General features: G+C 42.4%; 1 protein-coding gene across 1 annotated transcript in view; it reads right to left on the bottom strand.

Annotated features, from left to right (window-relative positions):
* Positions 1 to 22,779, bottom strand: part of ecpas (Ecm29 proteasome adaptor and scaffold) — a 167,180-nt gene that overhangs the window by 27,137 nt on the left and 117,264 nt on the right. Inside the window, 11 exon segments of the mRNA XM_085992949.1 lie at positions 813 to 879; positions 6,191 to 6,282; positions 6,812 to 6,878; positions 8,067 to 8,156; positions 8,475 to 8,540; positions 8,633 to 8,783; positions 17,218 to 17,339; positions 18,855 to 18,902; positions 19,330 to 19,435; positions 21,551 to 21,630; positions 22,581 to 22,748. Coding sequence (XP_085849075.1) covers positions 813 to 879; positions 6,191 to 6,282; positions 6,812 to 6,878; positions 8,067 to 8,156; positions 8,475 to 8,540; positions 8,633 to 8,783; positions 17,218 to 17,339; positions 18,855 to 18,902; positions 19,330 to 19,435; positions 21,551 to 21,630; positions 22,581 to 22,748 — 1,057 coding nt within the window.

Genomic DNA, 22,779 nt, shown 5'->3' with positions numbered 1-22,779 from the left:
CTGGAAAAACAAAAATATCCAACCGGATCTTCCGACAGCACCACCGTGACATAAAGAACCATTAACTGATTTCTGCAGTCAATTTTAATCTAACAAGCAAACGTTTTACCAGCTAGATCCTGATAGGCCCATTTTCCCAGCAGCTGGTAGTCACCCAATTCATAAAGTAACCCTATTTTATAGCAGATGCCTTTTCAATATAAAATTAATATTGTACATATATTTGTGACTCAGTTGGAACAGTGGCCCTTTTCAGAATTAGATGATTCAGGCTTTGATTCTTAATAAAAATGTGTTTGCTCTGGTTGTAGTGAGATTTCAGTAGGGAGGTTGAGAAAACAAAAAATTTATTTGATTAGCAACACTGGCTAAAATAAAATTAATAAAGTTAATTCACAAATCCTATTGCGATTGCACCGATGGGGGTAAATTGAGCCATACTAATAATACCATGGAGCTTTTAAATTGTTACTGCTTTGAAAAGACTAAAATCTCATCTGCTACTTTAGTAAGATTTCTGACAGAGGATTTAATGAACAGCAAAATGATACAGAGCAGCCCAGTGGCCAGAGCTGGAATTGCAGGTAGACTCAAACCAAGCTCTTTAATAGGGAATTGTAGTTGCAGGCTTTTATGACTGAAAAACATGACAAGTGGCTAAATATTCTAAATGGGATGCCCCTTTCAGAGCTCAACTTGCTGGCAACACAGGCTATTACCAATGTAACTGGGTGTGGACACAATTTACATGGAAATCTCCATAAATTGATAGGTGATAGGACATAACGATTTTAATATACAGATATATTTACCATCTTTTTCGAGATACCACATGCTGAGTTTTTGAAATAACTTCTCAGTGCTATTGGGCCGTGCTGTCTGCAAGATAATAGTACAGTTTTGGATTATTACAAGGTTCGCATGAAATACGAGCGTACAAACATACTAAATCGACGGGCAGGAAAAGACCAGCTGGTCCATCGAACTTGCCCCACAGAATGCCTGGAGCGTCACGATTAGGCACCCATTCCCACCAGCACACCCACCCACCATCAGTCATGTGATCTCTCCTGGGAGAGGCAAAAGAAACCCAAGGCCAATCAGGAAAAAAACAATTTGGGAAAATCCTCTCTGATACTCTTAGGCGATCGAATCTAGTCCAGGGGACCACAAGACCAATGTATATGCCACCTGGTATTTTACCTACATTTTATAATGTGTGATCTTCCTAGTCAGGAACTGGTCTAGCGCTTTCTCTCTCTCAGGCACGTGGAGAGTCTACATTCACCACAAGCCGGTAACTTGTTCCATAGGTCTATCCTCTGGGAAAAGAAGAACCATCTAACATCTAACCTAGCCATACCCTTATGCAGCTTATATGCATGAGCTCTGGTCATCCCCAACCCATCTATCTCGTTGAAATAGCCTCTCAAGAGGAACACAATCAAGCCCTTTAACAGTTCTGCATACTGTTATCGAATCATCCCAAAGTCTACGCATTTCTAAAGGGAATAGGCCCAGCCTTTCAAGAATTTCTGAATAACTCAGGTCTTTTAAACTGGGGATCAGCCTCGAGGCACTCCTTTAGACTTTTTCCAAAAGTCCACCATGTGAGGGAACCAAAACTGGATGCAGTATTCCAAATGGGGTCTAACTAGGGTCTTGCACAAGGACAAGCGCTGTGCTGTTTTATATTGGATAATTATATTTATGCAACCTAATACCCTGTTTGCTTTGGCTACAGTTTCTTGGCATTGGCCACGCACAAAGCAGCAACCTTTAGGGAGTTATGAACAATAGCGTCAAGCGATCTCTCAACTAATTTTAATTCGGTACAATGTAGCAGGTAAGTACACTTGGTATTGGTCCTGCCCATGTGCATTACACTGCACTTATTCAAGTTAAAGGACATCTGCTTGAGCGTGACCCATTCCCTCAGCACATTTCGATCCACTTACAGAAGTCTGTTCTCCTGCAGTAATAGAGCATTGAAAAAACAGTAATACTGTAAATTGTAAGACAAGTTTATTTTAAAGGTGCCCCCTTATCTTTCTCACTATACAGTCACTCTGCGTTGACCCAATTTCAGATATGTGTTCCTGTAATCCGAATACAAATGTAGCCAACCTACTAAACAAATTTCAGCATAGCTGTAGAACATTAAGGATGACCATTCAGCAGAAATGGATAAGGTAGCAATTAAGGCCACTATGATTTCAGCTCAGAGACCTAGATTCAAATCCAGTGGAGACCGATGTGATGAAAGTCTCCTCTCTCTCTGCTGGCTGAACGGTAGCATAGTGGTAATGTTACTGGACTAAAAATCCCAACACGACAGCTGGGAAATTTAAATTCAGGTAATTAAATAAATCTGGAATAAAAAGCTAGCATCAGTAATGATGACCATGAAACTATTGGATTGTCATAAAAACCCATCTGGTTCACTAAGGAAATCTGCTGTCTTTACCCGGTCTGGCCTATATATGACTCCAGACCCACAGCAATGCGGTTGACTCTTAACTGCCCTCTGAAAAAGCCACTCAGTTGTAACAAAACGCTACAGACCACCCAGCATTGACCTCAGCACCGACTTCGGACACGACAATGACACCCAGCCCAGTTGACCCTGCAAAGTCCTCTTCACTAACATCTGGGGACTTGTTTCAAAATTGGGAGAGCTGTCCCACAGACTAGTCAAGCCTGACATACAGAATCATACCTTTCAGCCAATGTCTCCTCCATCACCATCCCTGGGTATGTCCTGTCCCACCAGCAGGACAGACCCACCAGAGGTGGCAGTACAGTGGTATACAGTCGGGAGGGAGTGGCCCTGGGAGTCCTCAACATTGACTCCGGACCCCATGAAGTCGCATGGCTTCAGGTCAAGCATGGGCAAGGAAACCTCCTACCGGTTACCACCTACCACCCTTCCTCAGCTGATGAATCAGTACTCCTCCATTTTGAACACCACTTGGAAAAAGCACTGAGGGTAGCAAGGGCACATGTACTCTGGGTGGGGGACTTCAATGTCCATCACCAAGAGTGGCTCGGTAGCACCACTACTGACCGAGCTGGCTGAGTCTCGAAGGACATAGCTGCCAGTCTGGGCCTGCAACAGGTGGTGATAGAACCAACACGAGGGAAAAACCCTACTTGACCTCGTCCTCACCAATCTACCATATCAGCATTGGTAGCAGCGACCATCGCACAGTCCTTGTGGAGACGAAGACTCATCTTCACGCTGAGGACACCCTCCATCGTGTTGTGTGGCACTACCACTATGCTAAATGGGATAGATTCAGAACAGATCTAGCAGCTCAAAATTGGGTATCATTGAGGCGCTGAGGACCATCAGCAGCAGCAGCAGAAGTGTAATCCTGCCCAGGTATGTCCTGTCTACAAAAACCAGGACAAATCCAATCTGGCCAATTACTGCCCCATCAGTCTACTCTCAATCATCAGAAAGTGATGGAAGGTGTCATCGACAGTGCTATCAAGCGGCACTTACTCATCAATAACCTGCTCAGTTTGGGTTCCGCCAGGACCCCACAGCTCCAGGCCTCATTACAGCCTTGGTCCAAACATAGACAAAGAATTGAATTCCAGAGGTGAGGTGAGAGTGACTGCCCTTGACATCAAGGCAGCATTTGGCTAAGTGTGGCATCAAGGAGCCGGAGTAAAATTGAAGTCAATGGGAATCAAGGGGACAACTTTCCACTGGCTGGAGCCATACCTAGCACAAGGGAAGATGGTTGTGGTTGTTGGGGGTCAATCATTTCAGCCCCAGGACATCGCTGCAGGAGTTCCTCGGGGCAGTGTCCTAGGCCCAACCATTTTCAGCTGCTTCATCAATGACCTTCCCCCCATCATAAGGTCAGAAGTGGGGATGTTCACTGATGATTGCAGTGTTCAGTTTGATTCACAACTCTCCAGATAATGAAGCAGTCCATGCCTGCATGCAGCAAGACCTGGACAACATTGAGGGTTGGGCTGATAAGTGGCAAGTGACATTTGCACCACACAAGTGCCAGGCAATGACTATCTCCAACAAGCGAGAGTCTAACCACCGCCCCTTGACATTCAACGGCATTACCATCGGCAAATCCACCACCATCAACATCCTGGGGGTCACCATTGACCAGAAACTTAACTGGACCAGCCACATAAATACTGTGGCTACAAGAGCAGGTCAGAGGCTGGGTATTCTGCGGCAAATGTCTCACCTCCTCCCGACTCCCCAAAGCCTTTCCACCATCTACAAGGCACAAGTCAGGAGTTTGATGGAATACACTCCACTTGCCTGGATGAGTGCAGCTCCAACAACACTCAAGAAGCTCGACACTGACCAGGCCAAAGCAGCCCGCTTGATTGGCACCCTATCTACCACTTTAAACATTCTCCCCCACCACCACCACCAGTGCACCGTGACTGCAGTGTGTATCATCTACAAGATGCACTGCAGCAACTCGCTAAGGCTTCTTCGACAGCAGCTCCCAAACCCACGACCTCTACCACCTAGAAGGACAAGGGCAGTAGGTGCATGGGAACACCGCCACCTCCAAGTTCCCCTCCAAGTTACACACCATCCTGACTTGGAAGTATATCGCCGTTCCTTCATCGTCGCTGGGTCAAAATCCTGGAACTCTCTCCCTAACAGCTCAGAGTACCTTCACCACATGGACTGTAGCGGTTCAAAAAGGCGGCTCACCACTACCTTCTCAAGAGCAATTAGGGATGGACAATAAATTCTGGCCTTGCCAGCGATGCTCACATCCCAGGAACGAGTAAAAAAAAAAGTGGCATTGGTTGCAAAAGTCTCAACTCAGTTCATAGTGGGTGCAGGTCCACAGCACAAATGGACCATTTATTATTTAGAATTTTTAGGAACTGGAAAGGGTCAAAGGTCAGTCTAGACTAGTGGTAGCCATCCGAATCCTGGCCAGCATTCATTCCTCAACTAACTCCAAAGACAGATTGACTGATCAATTGCCATGCTACGTGTGGGACCCTGCTGTGTGCAAATTGGCTGCATTTGCTGACAAAATGTGGTTGCACTTCAACAAAAAGACTAATTAATTGGTTGCGAAATGCTTTGTGATGCCCAAGGAAGTAAAAAGTGTTGTATTGATGCAAATCTTTCTTTCATTGGGCCCAACAAGCCCTCTTTTTGACAGATCAATCCCACCTCACCATATTCCTCAATCCTTTCTCTCTACAGAAACATTTAATTGTCTCTTGAACCCATTTATACCATTTGCTTCAGAGGCCTTCTCCAGTAATGTATCCCACAAGTATGTGACTCTTTGGGTGAGTGTTCCACCTGCCTTCTTTTCTTACTTCCTCATTTTTATCTCAGTCACCTTTCACCGAAATGCACAATTTTCCCAATTATGTCCATAATCTTATGTCACCTTAAAGCCTCCTTTCCAAAGCCCAACTTCCTTAATCCGTAATTTAAACTTCTAATATACACACACATTTTTGTTGCTCATAAAACTATGTCTTGGGGACCAAAATGCCAAAACAGTGCTCTCCAGGTGAATTTTGACCACTGTTTTTATACAGCAATAATACATCATCTGACTTGATTCTCTGCTAATGCAATACAGTATCATACTTGTCTTTTTACACTGCAGTTAAGCATCAGGCTGACCATTTATTTCACAATATCCCCAGGATCCCTTTCCTAATCTGAATGGGTCTAGGGTTGTTTCATGCAACATATACACCCTCTTTTTGTTTCTTGCCCCATACCAATTATTTTACATATCCATATTGGCCTGTATCCGCCACCTCGTGGCCCAGCTATCTAAAAGATCCAAGTCCTTCTGAATATGGTTGCATTTGGTTTCAAGACCCTGGTTGAGCACAAATTAGCATTCTCATCGAGAGTGGAGGGCAGCTGGCTTTGGAAAAGGGAAAAGCAAAAATTACACTGCTGCAACGAGGCTTTAAAGCAAGCAGTTAAAGTACACTTTGAGGCAAAGTAAAAGGAGGTTTACTCTACATCTCACAGATGCAATAATTGTTCGGCATTGCTAAATGCTGACAACAAATTCCAAAGGTGTCCAAGCGTTTTGCAGCACAAAGGTTCATACTGTGCCAAACCCAATTATCTTCCTTTCTTTCTGTTTCCCAGTTAGTTAGCACCTAAAGTCACACAACACTTTTAAGTACTGTAGAAACTCACCCGAACCAAATGACCTATTGCAACAGCGAATGCTTTTCGTATGACACTGCTACGATCATTTAAACCAGACAGCAGGGCACTCATCAATTTACCTGTCAGTAATGAGAGAACACAATGTTACAACAGAATCAAGACAATGCAAATAGTCTCCCTTTTCAGGCAACAGTTTTTGATCTTTGTACGGCGCACATTTTTTTCACCATTGTTGCAATAGTTCGTTTTCAACTTAAGAGTTTAACACTAACGTTAACAAAACATAATGTGAGCAAATGTAGTCACTTGACTTTGCAATGGCATCTATATACAATCTGGAATGCGCTGCCTGAAAGGGTGCTGGACGCAGATTCAATAATAACTTTCAAAAGGGAATTGGATAAATACTTGAAGGGGAAGATTTTGCAGGGCTATGGGGAAAGAACAGGGGACTGGGACTAATTGGATAGCTCTTTCAAAGAGCTGGCACAGGCATGGTGGGCCGAATGGCCACCTGTGCTGTATAATTATATGAATTTAAGATGGAAAACAGGTATCACTGTTAAACAACTTGTGACACTTGGCTTTTTACAGCTGCCCCTAAAATAAAATAAACAGTGTCAAACAGCAATTAGTCTGTATACTAACCTGCATAAGGAGTTAAGTCTTGTGGACATTTGGTCGTCAAAAAAACTACCACATGGGCACATCCTCCCTGTAAATCAGAACAGCATATTATCCAGGGAGGTTAGCATTTTGATGAGCTTTACTGTCCTAACTCGCACCATCACCTCTGTGCTCGCTGACCTCATTGGTTCCTGGTTAAGCAGCGCCTTGATTTTAAAATTCTCATCCTGGTTTTCAAATCCCTCCATGGCCATGCCCCCCCCATCCTATCTCTGTAATCTCCTCCAGCTCTATAACCCTCCGACATATCTGCGCTCCTCCAATTCTGGCCTCTAGAGCATCCCTGATTTTAATTGTTCCACCATTAGCAGCAGTGCCTTCAGCTGCCAAGGCCCATAGCTCTGGAATCCTTCCCTAAACCTCTCCACCTCTCTATCCTCCTTTTAAAACGTTCCTTAAAATCTACCTCTTTGACCAAGCTTTTGGTCACCTGTCCTAATATCTCCTTATGTGGCTCGGCATCAAATTTTGTTTGCCAACGCTCCTGTGAAGCGCCTTGGGACGTTTTACTATGTTAAAGGTGCTATAGAAATTTAAGTTGTTGCTGTTGAATGTGATAAATTGATGATTTTAATTAATCCCAATGACAACAGTGAAAAGCACCAGAGCAGAAATATAATCATGTTATTAAAGTAACACTCAAAGTTCAAATTTTGTTTATATTTGGAACTAAGAAAATTACTTCAATCAGTTATATACAATATTACTTTCAAGTTGCTCTCTTTTTCCTCTCCACCTCAATTTGAAGATGTTAACTTCTGCTGGGTGACAGTTCCACAGGTACTTGTAATTCTCCTATATCTAACTCCAGTGAGAATTCTTCATATTAGCTTGGACAGTGGAGTGTTGGAAAGATGTAGTTAAGGGCTCTAAATCCCACAAACCATACACAGTGGATTATTAAATAGCTGTTGGTTTCTTACCAGCCCACATATTTTATCAGCAGGGAAAATTTATCAGATAGAATTTGCAGCACAGAAACAGGCCATTCAGCCCACCTAGTTTGTGCTGGTGTTTATGCTCCACACGAGCCTCTTCATCTAACCCTATCATCATAACCTTTTATTCCTTTCTCCCTCCCTATACTTATCTAGCTTCCCCTTAAATGCATCTATGCTATTCACATCAACTACTCCATGTGGTAGTAAAGCTGAAATGCAAGTGTCATCAAAAACATTCGTTGTAAATATCTCTTTTATGGTATTTCAAGACTCACTTTGGTTCCAAGACCTACTCCACTCTTCAGCAGTTCGCACAACTTGGGAACTAGATCTCCCAGAACAGATGCATCTAGATGTTGGAGACACTATAAAGTAAAAAAGATGCAGGCACGAATGGAAATGTATCTCTTACTATTTAAAATTGTAAAATCTTAACTATTAACCCGGTAGGCAAGTGTAAATAGTGCAACTCCAATAGTCAAAGGGTATAAAAGGTCACATTTACTACCAAGAGAAAAAGATTAGACTTGCGAAAGGGACAATTTTAAAACCAGAATTTTGTAAGTATTGGATCAGCAGTAGATCTGTACTGGAAAGCAAAATAACCTTACTTCCCAGCAAGACAGTTTCTTTTAGTTTACAGATTAAAACAATAGTTATTTGCTTAACCTTTTCACACTTACCATGTTGATGGTCTCCATCATTGGAGAAGATTTAGCTGCACTAAGTCTGGCACTGTCCATAGCAGCCTAGTATTTAAAATAAAAGCAAAAATGTTCAAGTTAGATGAATTTATTAGAAAATATACTGTACAATTCAAACATTAGATATTATGCTTTACCTTCTCTTGCTCTGTGGCACGTAGACTCAAATAATTGAGGACCTGTGGCTCAAGTACACTTAGCGATTCCAACAAGGTGGGGATAAGTCTTACTGCATGTGGTTTTAACAGTGTCCCCGCACTTTTGCTAATTTTCACAAGGGTGTTGATACTATATAAAGAAAGCAGATTTATTACAAATAAAAATCGAGGTATGTGTGAAAAATTACAATCACCTAACGTGATTTTATTACATTTTTCAGAACTATTTTCCTTAGGAGGTTTTCAGAAATGAAGAGGAATGCACACAAGGGAAACGAGAGACCTTAGATCCTGTAAGCATATTGTAACATTGCAGACAACTGTCATGTTAAGTTGGCAGCGAAGATGACACTAGCTAAATACCAGTGCTAATCATACCAAAATCAAACCGTATAGCAATCTATTTTTGCTAATTAAGCATACACCCTCTCTGTACTTCAGAAAGGAGTACAATATCCCAAATAAATGCTCTTGCATAGCTGGACAGAATACACAATTCTCTATCTGAATTACTTTCTAAAGTTACTGAATTCAGGCTACCCAAGTTGGCAGGAACTTGTTCACAATAACCCTTATTGAAAGGGCCACAATAGTGAAAACAGTCATGGGAGATCTACAAAATACACCACATTCACCTGCAGCCAAGACCACAATACATGCACATTTCCCATGCTACGTCATGAGTACCTGTTGGTCACTCCCAGATTCCCCATGAATCATACAGCCATAAATGTTTGCAGCACAAGACGCTGCCACTTGGTCCATCGTCTCTGATCTGGCTCTTTGTTAGAACAATGCAAACTTGATAACATTGCCCTTCTCTCTACCATAGTATCTACCTCTGATTGTATCTTTTAAGGGAAAAGTTGGTAATTATTTCAATGATCTTTGCCTCAACTACTCCCTGTGCAAAGACTTTTCTTCTAACCTCTCTTCTCTCGTTCAGTAACAATTTTCAATTCATGACCCCTCACCACCCAAAGTAAATAGTCTTTAATAACAACAGAAAATGCTGGAAAAACTTAGGCCAGGCAACATCCGTGGAGAGAGAAATAGAGTCAACGTTTCAGGTTGAAACCCTTCGTCAGGACTGAAAAAGCACAGGAAATGAAACAGATTAAAAGACCAGTTTGGGGGCTGGGAAATGGGGATGAAAGAACAAAAGAGAAGTGAAGAGACATTAAGAGGTATTCAAAACGAGACGAGATGGTGATAGGACTAGTGGAGAGACAAAAGACGGCTCTAGATTAGGTGTGAAATGCGCTGGCAGAATGAGAGACAGCTGCCATGTGGGAGAGAAAAAAAGGGGGGAGGGCACAAAACAAAGGTGTGCATAAAAAATATGTAAAAATGGAATAGGGGCCGAGGTTATGATCAGAAATTGTTGAACTCGATATTGAGTCTGGAAGATGAGGTGCTGTTCCTCGAGCTTACGCTGGGTTTCCGTGGAACAATGCAAGAGCCCGAGGACGGTGAGGTCCGAGTGGGAATGGGGTGGTGAATTAAAATGACAGGAGACCGGAAGCTCGGTGTCACCCTTACGGACTGAACAGAGGTGTTCCGCAAAGCAGTCACCCAATCTGCGTTTGGTCTCCCCAATGTAGAGAAGACCACATCGTGAGCAGCGAATACAGTATACTAGATTGCAAGAAGTACAAGTAAATCGCTGTTTCACCTGGAAGGGGTGTTTGGGGCCCTGGACAGTGGGAAGGGGGGAGGTATAAGGGCAGGTGTCGCATCCGCTGCGCTTGCACAGGAATGTGCCGGGCAAAGGGGAAGGGGTGCTGGGGGTGATAGAGGAGTGGACTAGAGTGTCTCGGAGGGAGCGGTCCCTATGGAATGCTGAAAGGGGAGGGGAAGGGAAGATGCGTTTGTTGGTGGCGGAAATGGCGGAGGATGATCCGTTGAATGTGGAGGCTGGTGGGGAGAAAGGTGAGGACAATGGGAACCCTATCGTGGTTCCGGGAGGGAGGGGCAGGGGGGAAGGGCAGAAGTGCGGGAGATAGAACGGACACGGTCGAGGGCCGTGTCAACCACGGTAGAGGGGAATCATCGGTTGAGGAAAAAGGAAGACATGTCAGAAGCACTGGTGTGGAAGGTGGCATCATCGGAGCAGATGCGGCGGAGACGGAGAAACTGGGAGAATGGAATAGAGTCCTTACAGGAGGCAGGGTGGGAGGAAGTGTAGTTCAGGTAGCTGTGGGAGTCAGTGGACTTGTAGTGAATGTTGGTCAATACCCTAGCCCCAGAAATGGAAATGGAGACGGAGAAGTCGAGGAAGGGAAGGGAAGAGTCGGAGATGGACCATGTGAAGGTGAGGGAAGGGTGGAAATTGGAGGCAAAGTGAATGAAATTGTCTAGTTCAGGGCGAGAGCAGGAAACGGCACCGATACAGTCATCAATGTACCGGAAAAAGAGGTGAGGGAGGGGACCCGAGTAGGACTGGAACAAAGTGTTCCACATATTCCACGAAAAGGCAGGCATAGCTAGGACCCATGCGGGTACCCATAGCAACACCTTTGATTTGGAGGAAATGAGTGGAGTCAAAGAAGAAGTTGTTCAATGTGAGAACAAGTTCAGCCAGGCGGAGGAGGGTGGTGGTGGATGGGGACTGGTTGGGCCTCTGTTCAAGGAAGAAGCGGAGCGCCCTCAGGCCATCCGGGTGGGGGATGGAGGTGTAGAGGGATTGTACGTCCATGGTGAAAAGGAAGCGGTTGGGGCCAGGGAACTGGAAACTGTTAAAGTGGCGGAGGGTGTCAGAAGAGTCGCAGATGTAGGTGGGAAGAGACCGGACAAGGGGAGAAAAGATAGAGCCGAGATAGGAAGAGATAAGTTCCGTGGGGCAAGAACAGGCTGAAACGATGGGTCTACCAGGGCAGTCCTGTTTGTGGATCTTGGGAAGGAGGTAGCAGCGGGCTGTGCGGGGTTGGGGAACTATGAGGTTGGTGGCCGCGGGGGGGAAGATCTCCAGAGGAGATGAGGTCAGTGACAGTCTTGGAAACGGTGGATTGATGTTCGGTAGTGGGGTCATGGTCCAGGTGGAGGTAGGAGGAGGTGTCGGAGAGTTGGCGGTCAGCTTCCGCTAGGTAGAGGTCGATTCGCCAAACAACAACAGCACATAGTAAATAGTCTTTCCCTATGCAGCCCATCAAAACCCTTCATAATTACACTGCTCCAGTGGAAATAGTTCCAATGTTTCCTGTCTGCCCATTCTGCTAATCTGTCTATGTTCTCCGGAAGTCTTTTACAACACCTTGTTTGCCAAACCTACTACTTTTGGTAACATGCGCCCTATGCCCAAGTCCAAATCATCTATAAATATCAAGAACAAAAGTGAAACCAGCCCATTCGACCCCCAAGGGTACACCACTTTGAATTCTCCTCCAATATAAGCAAAACATGTTGACCCAAATCCTTTGTTTCTTGTCCAACCAACTTTCCAATCATGCTGCTACATTTCCTTGTATACCATATTCCTAAATTTCTCCAACAAGCCTGTGAAGCACCTAGAACAGCTTCTGAAAATCCATGTGTACATCAGTCACTTTTTCAAACAACTTCCCTTTGACAAATTCCACACTGGCTGTCTTGATTATTATTATACAGGAAACTTTGGTTTATCCGGAGGCTAAATGTCCGGCAAGCTCGAGCCACCGGCAAAAATCAGGAGCCGTTTTGTTAGGTTTTTTTCTTCTCGTGGCTTTTTTTTCCAACAGTCAGGCTCTGCAAAGTCTCTGTAGCTTAGCAACAGCTTCAGAGAGACGCTTCCAAGGTACGGGCCGACTGTTTAGAAGCTGTTGCTAAGCAAGTGTTTGTTGCCAGATACGGAGCTGAAAAGCTCCGTATGCTTCAACATTAACGCTGGTGTGTCCGGCAGTTTTGAGGGAACGGCAACAGCTCGGTCCCGTCGGTGCCGGATAGCACAAAGTTTCCTGTATATTCTAAATGCTCACTAATTTGATTCCAAATGATAGATTCTAAGATTCTATTGACTAATTTGACTAGTTACGCCAGGTGTATTCTTCTTTCCATTTTTGAACACGTGTTACATTGCCTTTCCTCCAGTGCCCCAGGATATTTTGCTTATCAAAGGAGGCTTTAAAAATTGTCCGAGCCTATACTATGTCCTCTATGACTTACTTCCAATAGCCGAGGGTGCATGCCATTAGGGCCTGGTGCCCTACACACCTGGAGTTCTGCTAAATTTTTCAGAACCAATTTACTTTCTCTAATAACAATTAGTTATCTCTAATAATTGTTTTACATTCTCCTCTTGTACACCTACATTTTTACTTCTATCGTCATTTGTAACTATTAACAAAATACTTATTTAATATGAGAGGTTTTGATAAGAGTAGAAAAGGGAGAAACAGTTTCAACTGACAGAAGGGGCAGTAACCAGAGGACACAGGTTTAAGATAATTGGCAAAAAAGCAAGGGCGAAGATGAGGAGAAATTTTTCAAATCAGTGAGTTATGATCTGGAATGCACTGCCTGAAAGGGTGGTGAATGCAGATTCAATAGTAATTTTCAAAAGGAAATTGGATATATACGTGAAAAGGAAAATTTTGCAGGGCAGTGGGACTAATTGGCTAGCTCTTCAAAGAGGTGACACAGACACGATGGGCTGAATGGCCTCCTTCTGTGCTGCACAAAAATCTAGGCCGACACTCCAGTGCAGTACTGAGGAAGCGCGGCACTGTCGGAGGTGCCGTCTTTTGAATGAGACTTTAAATCGAGGCCCCGTCTGCGCTCTCGGGTGGACGTAAAAGATCCTATGGCACTATTTTGAAAAAGAGCAGGGGCGTTATCCCCGGTGTCCTGGTCAATATTTATCCCTCAATCAACATCTAAAACAGATTATCTGGACATTATCACATTGTTGTTTGTGGGAGCTTGCTGTGCGCAAATTGGCTGCCGTGTTTCCTACATTATAACAGTGACTACACTTCAAAAAGTACTTCATTGGCTGTAAAGTGCTTTGGGATGTCTGGTGGTCGTGAAAGGCGCTATATAAATGCAAGTCTTTCTTTTTATTATTCCATGTTTCTATGATCTCACCATACCTCCATCCTCCACGTAAAAGACCCTCCCCTTCACCCGAGTGGACCTACTCCCCGTAACTATTTTTTATTTTATATACTCATAAAAACCCTCATCATTTCCTTTTACATTATCTGTTAGCCTTTTATCATAACCTTCTAATCTTCCCTTTCACTTTGTATGCACAAGATGTTTTCCAATATTGCTGCCATAGTATTATCATGTTTTATCTCAGTAGTTTTTCCACCTGCTCTCATGATGTCCTTCACACTGATACCATGAAGACCAAATACATAGAATTACAAAGAATTTACAGCATAGAAACAGGTCATTCGGCCCAACTGGTCTATGCCGGTGTTTATGCTCCACACGAGCCTCCTCCCACCACTCTTCATCTAACCCCATCAACATATCCTTCTGTAGTAGTGAGTTCCACATTCTAGTCACTCTCTGGGTAAAGAGGTTTCTCCTGGATTCCTTATTGGATTTATTAGTCTCAATCTTATATTTATGGCCTCTACTTTTGGACATCTCACATAAGTGGAAATATCTTCCCTACGTCCACTTGTTACCGATTTTCCAACAGTAGAAAAACAATCTTGCACTGATTACCCTCTCAAAATCTTCCATAATCTTGAAAACCTTCGCGATCCCCATTTTATACTGCAAGTTACCATTCAGGACTCCCAGTCACGACCGCAAAAAAGGCCATCTATTCTCCTGATTTTAGAATTTCCCACTACAGTACTACCATTCCCTTATTACTGTAGTCTAGGGGTCCTCAACCTTTTTGCTTCTGAGGCCCCGCTCCCGTGTTATAAAAATTCCACAGACCTCCTGTAACACAACATAAATATTTTTTTCTGTATAAAAATTAGTTATACAATTAAACATATTATTATTTGTGTTTTACTTACTTAATGTGACTAATTAGGAAGAGAAATTCCAATCATATATTAACCTAACCCCCTTTCATCAATAACTGGAAATTAGATGCAATTTTATTTTTCCACTATAGACAAACTAACACAGGATATGACCTGAACTAGGCCTTAAACCCCAGCATTACTGGTACCCACTGGAGTGACTGGGTGTAAAGATAAATCTCGCCTTTGGTGACTATTGCTGCTGCTGGTTATTTATTATTCACTGGCTGCTGCTTCTTTACTGAATGAATTGATGAAATCCATTACCTTTTTGATGCTGCTGGTGATATCCTCAATGTACTCCCTGTTGGCTCAGTCCTGTTGTATCTCTCTCACACCCCCATCACATCGAATGTTTTCAACCACCACCAGTGAACATTTTTAAACATAGGAACAGGAGCAGGCTATTCAGCCCATTGAGCCTTTTTTGCCATTCAATTAGATATTGACTGATCTGTATCTTAACTCTTTTTGCTTCTGCTACACGTTGAATTGTTTGGAAAATTTTTTGGAAAGCAAAATTAGAAATATCAGTCTTCTATCTTGTAGGTTCACCTGCATCCTTTGAATGATATGCATCTTCCGCACACGATAGCAGTATAGTCCAGGTTAACGGGCTCTGGGAGAGCCATGGGCTAAACACGCATATAAAGAAGTCATGAAGGTGTGAGGACTTATGCCATTCATGTTCTACTACTGTCATATAAAGCCCCAGGGGCCTGCACCAATTACTTTTGGTCTAACTTGATTCAGTTTTTTAATGAGGTAACAGAGGGTTGACGAGGGCAATGCGATTGATGTGGTGTACATGGATTTCCAAAAGGCGCTTGACAAAGTGCCACATATTGGGCTTACCAGCAAAGTTGAAGCCCATGGAATAAAAGGGGCAGTGGCAGCATGGGTACAAAATTGGCTAAGTGGCAGGAAACAGAGAGTAGTGGTGAACGGTTGTTTTTCAGACTGGAGGAAGGTAGTGGTGTTCCCCAGGGGTCGGTACTAGGACCACTGCTTTTCTTGATATATATTAATGACTTGGACTTGGGTGTACAGGGCACAATTTCAAAATTTGCAGTTGACACAAAACTTGGAAGTATAGTGAACAGTGAGGAGGAGAGTGATAGATTTCAAGAAGACATAGACAGGCTGGTGAAATGGGCGGACATGTGGCAGATGAAATTTAACGCAGAAAAGTGCGAGGTGATACATTTTGGTAGGAAGAACGAGGACAGGCAATATAAACTAAAGGATACAATCCTAAAGAGGGTGCATGAACAGAGAGACCTGGGAATATATGTGCACAAATCGCTGAAGGTGGCAGGGCAGGTTGAGAAAGTGGTTAAAAAAGCATACGGGATACTGGGCTTCATAAATAGAGGCATAGAGTACAAAAGCAAGGAAGTTATGATGAACCTTTATAAAACACTGGTTCGGCCTCAACTTAACTATTGTGTCCAATTCTGGGCACCGCACTTTAGGAAGGCCTTAGAGAGAGTGTAGCAAAGATTTACGAGAATGATTCCAAGGATGAGGGACTTCAGATAGACTACAGAAGCTGGGGTTGTTCTCCTTAGAGCAGAGAAGGTTGAGAGGAGATTTGATAGAGTTGTTCAAAATCATGAGGGGTCTGGACAGAGTAGATAGAGAGAAACTGTTCCTACTGGCGGAAGGGTCGCGAACCAGAGGACACAGATTTACAGTGATTGGCAAAAGAACCAAAGATGGCGTAAGAAAAAACTTATTTACGCAGCGAGTGGTTAGGATCTGCCTGAAAGGGTGGTGGAGGCAGACTCAATCATGGCTTTCAAAAGGGAATTGGATAAGTACCTGACGGAAAAAAATTTGCAGGGCTACAGGGAAAGGGTGGGGGAGTGAGACTAGCTGAAGTGCTCTTGCAGAGAGCCGGCATGGACTCGATGGGCCTCCTTCTGTGCTGTAACCATTCTATGATTCTATAATTGCAAATTAAGCAGTTCAATGCTTAATGCTAACTGTGCTCCTAGAATGGAGCACTCAATTCAAACAGTATTCAAGCTCCAATTCTTGACTTTTGGGTCTGCATTCCCGCCCCTCACTCCCTGCCAGCCTCCTCATTGTATTGATACTTGTTCCCTCAGATTGTAGATTGTGAGGTGGATTCTAGAGTTTCCTACTTTCACCTGATTTTGCTCCAATTCTTACTTTAATACAAATATGAAAGCATTGAATTTGGTGCAAATGGAAACATTTAAGAATAAACACCAAACCCCCCACCAAAAAACAGAAACGCTACATGTAATCATCAAGTCATCGAATAACCATGTGATAAACGATCAGCAAGATATTTTAATCCTGGCTGACTTTTAAAATTGCTAGGCTCCTGGAAACTTGAGCCCAGAAGGGTGAATTAAAAAGGACAAATAGTGCTGATTATGTGTAACTGTTTTTTCAAACAAAGGACATAAATGATGATACCCTCCTTTAAATATGTCGCAATTTTAAATATGGTGTTCAACACATACTTAATATGTTAAGTTTCTCTAAAACTTAGGCAAGCTATTAAAAGGTTTCTGATTTTTTTCCTTCTCCACAGTGGCTTCATGGTATATAGATATGTACCTCAGAGATTGAACTTCTGCTACAGTGCTCATAATTCCTTTGTCCAATAAGCAAGGTAAGAGCACAGCAACAACTCGCTGACCAGCAGCACCATTGGAAGGTTCACACATACGTACACACATCTAGAAAAGAAAACAAACTCAACTGTTATGACAAAGACAGCATATTAACATTAATTCCTTTATAACTCCCAAATTTTAAAAGTATGTCACATTTTACAATATATAAGAGTCTGAGTCACCCTATCATCCCATCATGACTGGCTCCCCATCCTTAACACATTAAGTCCTTGTCTACAAATCCATCCATGACTTCACTTCACCCAATCTCTGCAACCTCCTCTCATGGTCAGCATTGTTACATATTACATAGAATTTACAGCATGGAAACAGGCCATTCGGCCCAACTGATCTATGCCAGTGTTTATGCTCCACACAAGCAATACTCCCTGTAATTTTTTTTTGGGCTGCGCGGCCCATTCAAAATTCTGCGCATGCACGTTTTTTCAATTTAAAAGCCGGCTCACCGTCCGCACAGGACCCCTGGAGCGATGCACGGCCATGCAGCTTAAAGTGAACATTGCACACAGGCCTCCTCCCACCTTACTTCATCTAACCCTCTCAGCATAACTTTCTATTCCTTTCTCCCTGCCTGTACTTATCCAGCTTCCCGTTAAATGCATCTACGCTATTCGCCTCAACTACTCCATGTGGTAGTAAAGCTGAAACAAATGCAACATTGATACGAACTCTCTCAAAATTTGGATCACATTATAATGGTAGAAAAAAACAATCTTCCACAAATCAATTTCCTTGATTGAGTAGGGCCTTCCAGATTTTTTTTTAATTTAATGATGCAAACAAAATATATACACAGCAAATTAAGCTCCACACATTCTGTGTCATACGTGGGTAGGATCCGAGCTTACACCTGTGATCCCCACACAATAAGTTTCCACGTCCTGCTGTTTCATCTAGGTGAAGCACATTAACAAAGACTGGGGTTGGAGGTGGCGGGTGGGGAATTAAAAAAAAAAAAAAAAAAATCAGAGGGAGACAAAACTCTAACCTGCCGTGGTGCACTTCACAATGAACAGGTTGCAATGCAATACTGGTGGAGGTATAGAAGCAGGTTGCATACCCATTCATTTGGCTAAAATATTAGAGTTTATCTTGTTTGTTTTGATGTTTGAATAAAGATCTTTGTGCTTACAAACATTAAAAAGATACTCAACAACAGAAAATTTAAATGTAGATAAAGCAGCAAAAACAATTTTAAGTTCAAAGCGACAGTTTTGATGGTGTAGTTCAGTCAGTTTAATAGAATTAAAGACGTACGGAAAAACAGACAAAACATAAAAGGAAAAAAAATAATTAACGACACACAACAGAGTAGTGAATCCATAAAGACAACCAAGAAAGTATCAGAAACTCTTAACATCTTATTTGACTCCTACTTATTTGAGTCTAGCTGGCTGAAAACTCGTTCAATTAGTTGAGCTGCTAGGTTGCTGCAAAGACCTGAAGCTTTAGCCGATAACGTTAATGCGAGTACTAAAACCTTAAATAGCTCTCTCATTCAATAGCACTCCACATGATAGAAATTAAGTTCTATCCACATGTATTCAATATCCTTACCTTACTCAGGGTTTTAAGTGCAAGGTCTGCAGCCTTACGAACAGACTCCTGTTAAGCAAATAAGATTGCTCAGTTAAAGAGTGAAGGTATTCATTCTCAGCAATTTAATGTTTTGCTCCTAATTTTCAACTTTTCCCAAGAACAATAAGTGGGAACCTCTCTCTCACTGTACTAGAGGGAAATGCAGTATTTCCCCACCCCACCAATTTTCTGCCCTGTATGCACTGACTCATGTTGGCGTGTGGTTGCTTGGGATGGCCGCTCCCCAGAACCTCAGCCGAGTAGTCATGCTTCATTTGTGAGCCTGCACTGTAAATGTTGGCAGTGGGGCAGCATCACAATGCAAAACAATCCTGTCTTCATTCAGCAGACGGGACCTGCAAACGCCAAACTAAGTTATACAGCAGCGTTACTTGAAAGCTATTTTTCGTGCCAAAACCCAACTTGGAAGAATATCCGAAGTTATCTGCTGTACCTTTATATCATCACGCACTCTGAAGAGAGTTTCCCACATTTCTGTAAGTCGGTCAATGATTTCATCCACTTGTCTTCCCCGCAGTAGATCGTTAATTGCTAAACAGCTGTAAGCAATAGTTATGCGAGTGAATTCAGCTGAAGAAACACACATTCCATTCTTTAGAACACAGAAGCACTTTTATACAAAATAGTGGATGTAATACTCAGGAGTCGGAAAATTATAACCTAAATTTCCAGAAATTAGAGGATGGGATCACTGAAACACCATTAAGTATTGGGAAGAGACAGAAATTAACCTAATAAATCTGATCAAATCAAATGGCAACTGTTCAGGCATCTTTATTGTACAGATGCTGTGCAGGTTTCTGTTCTCAATCAAGACTGAAAAATGCTTGAAAGTAAAACTTACATTTTTTAATTCATGTTGTTCATAAAAACATCATACTTGCAAGACAGACAAAAATATTCTATAGAATAATTGAATCTCATCCGCATTTAGTATTCAAGGTACAGTACCTCACAAAATGGACGAGTTATACTGAAATAAATATTCCAGGGCAAGACCTTTTGTCTGCCGTGGCTTAGTGTACTCTCACCCAAAGTCAGAAGGTTGTGGGTTCAAGCCCCGTTCCTGAGACTTGAGCACAAAATTTAGGCTGACACTCCCAGTACAGTACTGAGGGAGCGCTGCACGGTCGGAGGTGACGTCTTTTGGATGAGATGTTGAACCGAGACCCCATCTGCCCTCTCAGGTGGGCGTAAAAGATCCCGTAGCACTATTTGAACAGGAGGGGATTTCTGCTACGTGTCCTGGCCAATATTTATCCCTCAACCAACATCATTAAACAGATTATTTGATCATTATCACATTGCTGTTTGTGGGAGCTTGCTGTGCGCAAATTGGCTGCCGCATTTCCTACATTACAACAGTGACTAGACTTCAAAAGTACTTAATTGGCTGTAAAATACTTTGGGACGCCCTGAGGTCGTGAAAGTCGCTATAGAAATGCAAGTCTTTCTTTTATATTGGTTTTCTTATTTTAAAACCGATCACCAATTATGTATCCCATATTTGCTGTGTTTCTGAGGCTAGGTGCTGAAAATGACATTTCTTTGCTGAGGTTCAGTTCCTAGAACCTTGGTCCCTCACTACTGCACGAATAACAATTAACAAGGAGGCAAAGGTAAGCACAAAAACAAAACCAGTCCCCTTCCCCAAACACGAAGTAAAATTCCGGAGGGCAATATTTTCAATTAACAGGATTTGACTATCAAATTCAAAGTCAGTCTCAACTCAAGCAAGAGTCTAACAGACATTTTACTTTTCTTCAAGATCTTTCCAAGGAATCGGATATACCGATGGCTCACTGCCAACCTGCATGACTAGTACAAAATCATACAAAAAAAAATTGATTTAACCTAATTAACATTATTTAAACTGTTCAGTTCCCTATTGCCAGTGTTACTCAGATCCATAGAAACATCTTTCTTATTTAGTGTGACTCTCTATCCTCCTCCCCAAATTTCATCTTCAATACTATAATTTTCTCAAATTGCCAGTCACGGCATAGGTACACAGTCTTAATAATTCCTCACCCCACCCCAACAAAGAATGCCAAATTGCCTGCTGCCAACAAAAATGGATTGAACAATGTGAAAATTAGATATCAGGCATACACAAACACAAATGACTCAGATCAATGAGAATTAGTACTTCACTGTTGCTTAAAGCAGACAACATGCCTTCTTAAAAAGGACAGGTAGGCAAGCAGGATCTCAGGAAGATTACAACTATGCATTAATTCATTCGTTCCATTTTCTTTCTTAATGCTGGGTGACTTTTGCATTTAGACTCTAATCTCATTACCACACAACAATGCAACTAAATATTTGATACTACTTACCCAACAATTATTTTCCATTCCTGCCCCATTTCCTTTATCCTTCCCTTCTTTCCTGCTCCCCCTCTATTGAAAGCATTGATTCCTTGCCAGAGTAAAGCTGGTGGTCACCCAAGTGGCTATCCTTCAGGTGTTAGCCTAACCTTTCAGGGCTGCTAGACAGCAATCAAGGGCAGGAAACCTGTCCAATTTCCCCCCATCCTAACCTAGAAATGCTAAGGACAACTGTAACGCTGCGATCCAGATGTAATCACGATTCATGCTACTGTGATTCAGTCACACAGGACCATACCACACTTCAGAAACAGTAGTAAGTACCTGGATTCACGAACTCGCCAAAGATTGCTGGTTAAATTGTTTATTAGATCATGAAGAATCTCCTTTAAGTATGTATCTATCTGTTAGAAGAAACATATAATTAACTCTTTCTAAAATTGCCTGAAGTGGATGAGTTTAAAAACAGATCTACGGTACAGGTATAGCTTATAGCACATCCTAAAGAAAAGGAGAAGCTGTATATGGATCAATTATGTGAGAACTATGCATTAAAAAAAATACCAATTCATATAGTTGTTTTATCGACTGAAGACATTAATCAGCTCCTCCATCACTAAATTTTAAATGTCTTAAATTTTAGCTCCTGATACATATTAAGAAAATAATAAAAAAATGTAACATATGCAAAAACTGGTATCAACAGAATGATTGTGCGCGTGTGGGGGGGAAGGGGGCGGATTGCACACTAGTAAGTGTTGAATGAACATTTCTTCAGAGCAGGTAAAATAGGATTAATCCTGCACAGATGGTGCATTGTTTACATAGTGAGAAAGCAGGATAAATCATAGGAGTAACAACAGAAAATGCTAGAAAAACTCAGCAGGCCAGGCAACATCCGTGGAGAGAAATTAGAGTCGACGTTTCGAGTCTAACCCTTTCAAAACTGGAAAGGAAATGAAATAGATCGAAAGGCAGGGCTGGGGAGGGAACAAAAGAAGTGAATAGACATTAAGAGGTATTCAAAACGAGACGAGATGGTGATAGGACTCGTAAATCATAGGAGTGTCTTCCCTTAAAGGGACATCAACCCGATGATTTTTTTTCCTCGTGAAAGCACTATTTATTAGTGCTCGTACCCTGTTGTGTTGGAGGTTGCTTGAAATAAAAATAACTTTTTGCGCGCGTGTGTGTGTGTACTTCAACTTAAGTAACTGCAGCCAGCAACATCCAACAGTCTGAAAAAACTAATGGACTTGGAGATGACTAGAACTCAAATGATGTTATCCAAGTAGCTGTAGCTCAAAAGAACAAACCACACACATCTTGGATCTGAATGAAACTCCACACTTACAGCACTTTTATCTGTGACAAGGGCATTCCAAATACTTGTCATTGCCTGCCGGATTCCAGAATTCGGATCGAACTGATATCGATAAAGACGTGGGATAAGTTTAGATAAATAAGGAGCCAACTGCTCTTCAGCCTTCGTTGCTATGATGTTGAAGCCAAAAGCAGCACCCTGCAGGGACAAGCAGCAGTTATTTAATAAC

Source organism: Somniosus microcephalus, chromosome 1 (genome assembly GCF_052327205.1).
Source record: "Somniosus microcephalus isolate GS21.2 chromosome 1, FLI_Smic_1.0, whole genome shotgun sequence".
NCBI lineage: Eukaryota > Metazoa > Chordata > Chondrichthyes > Squaliformes > Somniosidae > Somniosus > Somniosus microcephalus.
The sequence above is the reverse complement of the archived record's forward strand: the minus strand, read 5'-3'. Positions and strand labels throughout refer to the sequence as shown.